Below are 6,772 nucleotides of genomic sequence, written 5' to 3'. Positions count from 1 at the left end.
TTTTGAAAAATCGTTTCACGTGTTTCAGCGTTTTTTTTTAATGTTGGAAGTTGTCGAAATATTTGACCGTCCCGGTACATAATTGACACCCTGTATATACATATATATATATATATATACATTTAGTCGACATCAGCTCTAAAAGTAACTTGATATCAGTGTTATAATTAATTTACACTCAACAATATAAATAAAACGTAATAATATAACACATAGTGTTACGTAACACTTATATTGTTGAATACGAAATTATAACAATGTTATTTTTGTTTAGCTGGCATCGACTAGGTATGTAAATTAATTCTACAAGTAGAAAAAACTACTCAGCCTACTATATAAAAACTGATCCAGTTATCTTTACTGTTGCCATCACTATGGCTTCTTTCTGAGCATAATACGATTTCCTTTACATGATTTTTTTAATAAGAAAAACATGTAACGTTTGTTCAGCAGGACGTGCAGAGAAGACTTGAGAGAAACGTGCAGTCGCAAACACGCACTTTCGTTCAAGATAACGGTTTTGTACTCACTTTCTAACAATGGTGCCATGATGCGCTCGGCGATTTTCGCACTATCAGCTAGCAGACACGTAACTCGAGAATAAAAGGACCCGAAACTTTCAAAATGTTCGAACACGAAATCAATCACGGATGCTCGGCGTTCCAGACGATCCGAGCGGAATCAAAAAACGCTCGAAAATGCGGCTGGAGCTATCCGGCATCCACTCTTATACGTAGTATAAAAGTTCTCAGGGTCAGGAAGGTAGGCAGTAAACGTCGACTTTACACGAGCGCACGACGACTTCGTTGCTCGCATGAGAATGTGGCATATAATTTTATTGCTGCTGCCATTAACGCTACCGTAACAATAAACAGAACGCGATGACGACGCGGTAATATGGAAATAAAATAATAATTAGCTTAATGTCGTATACGATGGATATTACTGATTAATTGAATTGATGGGACGAGTGCATTTTACATATAAATATTCAATTTCAATTGTGAGCACATCGATCAATGAGCAACCTTTGTGCTGTGCCAATGAATTACAGAATTATTTTAGTAAAGAGAAAATATTCTTCTATAAAAAAACATAAAATTGAGAAAACTTCCTGATGTAAAAGGATATTTCAAATTAAATGTTGTACGAAATAGTTGGGAATGAAAAATTGTATCGTTAGTGTTTAGATTGTAATCACGCGTATCAATGTATCAATTTTTACAATTGTCATCCATGGTAACTGTAAGAAATATCAATGTCGTTATAAAACGCGATTTAATGCAAATGCAAATTTAAATAATTTTTTAGTTAGCATAAATATTCATTATTTTATAAATAACGAACTAGTTGCAGTTATTACACAATCTTTTATGTAATAAACATTCAGAGAAGAATTTTTTTTTAATAGAGAAGAATCGCTAAAATCCTTATTATTTGAGATATTTTATGTTATACTTTTCAGTTAGTCACTAACTAAATGTAAATTAATATTAGAATTCGGTTGATATTTAAAACATTTATACAGTTTTATGCTTAATCTTTTGCTAAAAATAAATTAGCTCATTATAAACTTTCATAATGTAAACGCGTATTCGGTATGAATATTAGTGTAAGTTTAATTGAATCAAATCGTATTTATCAATTTTTAAAAACATACTTTCTTTAAAAATAATAAATTTGAAAATGAAAATAATAAAAAAGGTATAATTGCGAAGATTTATACATTAATAATAAATAAAAAATAATGTAATATAATAATAGTAACTTGATTAATAACTTGAGAATTAATGGTTGAATTCTAATTCGCTACTACGCATTTAGGTTATCACACGTTGGATATACTTAATTTATTATTTATAACTAGACTGCGGAAGTTTATGCAAAATACTTAACTGAATGTTTTGCATAAAATCCATATTTTGCAATTTTGTAAATTTACAGATGGCAATCTCAATCTTTTTAATTCACATTTTAATAACTCTTTAACGAACAACGATTGACTGCTAAAACTGTCCGATAGTTAATATTCAGTTAAGTATTTTGCATAAAGTTCCGCAGTCTATTTATAACTATATTTATATATGAGGCGTTCTCAGTTAAATCGGCCACTCCCGCCCATTTCAATTTTTGAGATAAAATTCTTTAAAAGGCTTTAAAATTTTCCTTGAAATGTCTATTTTTCGATGCGAAGAGAATGATCGAATTATAATTTGGAATTTTGTACGCAAATGTTTTGATAACCACTGGATATCGTGTTGAAAAAGGATATTGATTTCAACGTAATTTGTTTTGACAAGTGTGCGTACGCACGCACGCACGCACACGGATTAGACCTCTACATCACATCGTTTATTCACGTTTATTCACGATATCATTGATTTTTCCAATGTCTTTTTTCATTCCAATCGCCATTTTGGGTCTGCCATTTTGAATTTTCAAAAACGCCATACGGCATCGAAAAATAGACATTTCAAGAGAAATTTTAAGCCCTTTTAAAGAATTTTATCTCAAAAACTGAAATGGACAGGGGGGTGGCCGATTTAACAGAGAACGCCCCATGTATATACATACATATATGTATAATGATTTAGTCATAAAATGATAAATAAGTGATAAATAAATATGAGTTGTCACCTCACATCAATACAATTTAAAAACCATCGTGATTCTATTTAGGGAACATAAATTTTATAAAAATATCGACTTTTAGTACTTAGTAATTTTTATAATAATTAAAATATAAAATTATGTAATAAAAACCTATTTTTATAAACATAAAAATGCAGAATAAAAAATTGCAATATCAGAATATTATTATAAATTGTTATTAAAAAAATTACATTAATTGTATCTGATTTTTAAAAGTGTCTAAATATACATAAAATAAAATACATAATTTTAAAACTTTGTCTATATTTTTTGTTTTTTACTTGTTACTTCATATATTTTTATTATCAGATAAATGTTAATATATTTAATAAGAAAAAAATGATAAAATATAATTTAAATGTGGTACGTAGACAATTCTCTTCACTAAACAATATAATAATTATACAATAAGGCAAGTAGCTAAAAAATGAGAAAATATGGATCTGATAAAAATATTGAACTATATTCAAAATAAATGAAAATGCCTTTTCATCTCACAGAATCTTCCTGAGTAATGGTCAGTGGTCATGAAAATTATCACTTCACCGTATGCATCAATAAGCCGATAAGAAACGTAATATATGTATAAATATAGATTAAAAATAATATTAAGGCCATATCAGAAGCTAGATTCACTCACACATTATATAAAAATAATAATTTATAAAATATAAATTATATCAAACAGTTCCTTCGGTGGTCATAAAAGTAATAAAAGATAGAATCTCATTGTGATTCTTAGTTTTAAAAAGATGTAGTAATAATCATTTTTTCGATCTCAGACGAAATGTTAAGTAAAATTTCTCGGCAAAATTTTAAGCTATAAAATTAGCAAGATAAAATAAAAGATATTTATGTAATCAGAATTTTAAGAATTCGAACCTGTGAAATTTTAGCTTCTAAGAGTTATGGACTTTTTTCTGGTGATCGACTTTTCTCTTAAAGCAAAAATGTGAAAAATGAAAAGTTTTACATAAACTTTACGATCATCTACGATGTTTCATGGGATCATGTAATTCTTCGGACCGAGGGGGTAACCACTTAATGTAATCGTGGGACAGAATCCTCGAAATATCTATCATTATAAAATTTATATAAAATCTCTGTATAATCCGATAATTATATATGCAACCACGAGAAATCATTAAATAATATTAAATAAAATCATATATTTTACCAAATTACTTCATAGTAGTAAAAAAATTATTTATAATCAGATGAAATCATGTAATCTGTGGGACAATATTTCAGCTAGTGGTTACCCCCTTGCTTCGAATCGCAAAAATGTGAAATTGATCATGTGAATTTTTTCGCTATGAATTGTGGTGGCAGAAATAAGACGAATATATGTAGGGAATTAATATAATACTTCGGAATTAGAACAAGTTTAATCTAGCCGTGTTGTTCTCTGATAAATTATTATCTTTAAATAAAAACGGACTATGAGTATTGATCTAGAAACTAACGTTCCATCTGCGTTCATACATCGTTATGAGTAAAAAATTTTACGTTAAACCTTGATGAGAGTAAAAAATGAAAAATGAAAAGTAGAAAATGAAACGTGAAAAGTGAAAAATAAAAAGTTTCACTTGAAATTACACGATTGACCGGATTGATCTCTATATGGATCTCTTGATAGCATTTCCATCTATATTTACAGTACGTTTCTTATTGGTTTTTCGATACGATTAATTTTTATGTTCACTCTGAGAGCATTGCTGAGGGAAACCTGTGAATTCAAAACAAATCCATTTTTCATTAATTTTCATAAAGTGTAATACTTTTATTCACATCTATGGCCATGGTCCGATTCACGCTCACAACGCTTTAAAATCATTTCCTCGTTGTTTGTCAAATGTTAAACGAAGACAAATGTTGCTCATGAACGTTATCAGCGTAAATCGGATCACGGTCTATATTTGCTCACTTTTTTTTCTTATTTGCCTTACATTGCATATTACGAGATTGATGTATGGTATAGAATACCCGGACTTTACATGGCTTAATTAGTATTCAATATGTTCTATTCACCGTTTGTGGGTAATTATACGGTAAATAATTCAACAGCTAATATTAATATATCGTACAGATTGTCCGTCTGATTCAATTACATCAGTTTATTGCTAATTGTTTTGTTTATTTTGTTATTGTTATAAAGCAAAATATAGAAAATTGTAGTCGTAATGTAATATATTTCGTATAGGTGAGTCATTGCTTTCTGTAACTATCAAGAGGTGATTATTAATTTCTGTAGTTCATATTATTGTAATTCTCTATTTATACAACACTATATTTAGTATATTATACATAGATATTTTTATTATAAGCAAAGGAAACTCTTCATAAAATAGAACTATATAATATATATAATATGGTCAACCTAGAAATACTAAGTGTACACACATCGCTTGTAACATATTTTTTACATTTTTGTTATTCCAGATCATGAATAAATAGACAAGTAAATAAATAGATAAGTCAGTCTTTAGAAAATATACAATTGGTCTTTAGAAAATATACAATTCTTCGTATTCTTGCATATCAACAAACACTCAATACGTTAATAAATTTATAATTCTATGAATATTGGATCAATTTATTTTCCATCTCTCTAACATTTTTTTACAAAAATGAGGAAAAAGGGTTGCTAAATGCTATTTTCTTAATCTTCACTGCAAATATTGAAAAATTTTTTATATTATTTTAATATTCAAAAATATTTCTTCTTTTAAATCTAACAATCAGTTTTCAATTTAAGACTCAGCAAAAAATTAGAAAAAATTGTAAAGCTAGGTCACATATAATCCGATTACTTTAATTATTATATTTTGTAAATATAATATAAAAACGTAATAAACCTTGGAACTTATTTGATATCAATATGGTTCAATACAATACAAATTAATTTCACTCATCATACTTGTCATTTTACTGTCATAAAAATGAAATATGTCGTTGTCATTACTGCAGAATAAAGTTATAACAGACCAAATATGAATTGTCTAAAATACTTTTTCTTTTTTGTAATACTGCATATGAAATTGTACATTTTAAGGATTCTTAAGTACAATAAATTTCGCACCTGGTGGGACCTTCATCGGTTTCCATAATTGGTTATCCATATCGATTCGATTCTTGATATAATAATTATTGAATAATCAATCACATGAAGAACATAACCAAACAATTAACTTAACTGACAGACGAATGATGTGCACCTTATGAAATGAAGTGCACGTCATTACTGGAATACGTTAAAATGACGTTACCTTCTATATAAATGTGCGGAGTTCGGGCCAGTTTGATCTTTACCCTTCCGTCGCCGTCAGTGCGGCTATGTACGTTATACTTCTTATCTGATTTGTCTTTTCCCCTCCACTTAATACGTGTTTAATATGCTTTGGATGCATATATGCAATGCCTGAATAAGAAAAAATAAAAAATTGTAAATTATAAAGAAGCATATTATGTATTATGTATTATGTATTCAATCATTCCCACGATGGAAATTATTTTGACCATGATGGCGTTCTCTATTTGATGTATTCGTATTTGATGTATTCATGTATATATATGCGGTGGTTTCTTAAATCTTAATGATATTATTTTTGTTTTCCTATTTCTTCGTAGAATTAAATTTGATCTTATTTATCTTATTTATGATTTATTTGTCTCAAATCCGCCGATCACAGAGGCTTCCACGGAAAGAATTATTTATTATATACATATATATGTACATATATACTTCGCGTATTATTTTTTAAATTAGAAGATTGTGGCAAATAATTTATTTTTCTTCACATTTTTGCTAAAGAAAGAGATTACAGAGGATATAAAATGGTTGAAGAATCGATTGTTAAAATGCAATACACGGAAAGAAGAAGAAGAAGCTGTATGTATCAAAAGTTTTCAACGTATATACCAATAAAGATAATATAGTGGAATCATGACATCAGCATTATCAAGAAGCTGTTTCAGTTTCCGTTTTAATCCATTATTCATTATAACACAGGTATTATAACAATAATTTAAATAAATTAAATAATCCATTTATATATTGAAGTAATATATGATAAGGTAAATCCTTTACTTTTATATTGCACGTGTAGAATAGATGAAA

At 28.2% G+C, this 6,772-nt stretch overlaps 1 protein-coding gene across 3 annotated transcripts in view; it reads right to left on the bottom strand.

Annotated features, from left to right (window-relative positions):
• LOC108761719 (alpha-tocopherol transfer protein-like) overlaps positions 1-5,794 on the bottom strand; it is a 25,196-nt gene extending 19,402 nt beyond the window's left edge. For 2 of the 3 annotated variants that reach the window (XM_018508423.1, XM_018508421.1), the window contains exon 1: positions 5,735-5,794. In XM_018508423.1, the coding sequence (XP_018363925.1) occupies positions 5,735-5,774 (40 nt within the window). In that variant the 5' untranslated portion in view covers positions 5,775-5,794. Of the gene's footprint in view, positions 1-530; positions 720-5,734 lie in introns of those variants that run through there. The other variant, XM_018508422.1, reaches the window with a different exon arrangement.
• Positions 5,795-6,772: the final 978 nt, after the last annotated feature.

This window comes from Trachymyrmex cornetzi, unplaced genomic scaffold (genome assembly GCF_001594075.2).
Source record: "Trachymyrmex cornetzi isolate Tcor2-1 unplaced genomic scaffold, Tcor1.1 scaffold26, whole genome shotgun sequence".
In the NCBI taxonomy this organism is placed as follows: domain Eukaryota; kingdom Metazoa; phylum Arthropoda; class Insecta; order Hymenoptera; family Formicidae; genus Trachymyrmex; species Trachymyrmex cornetzi.
Note: the sequence above shows the minus strand (reverse complement) of the source record. Positions and strands in the feature narration are given on the sequence as shown.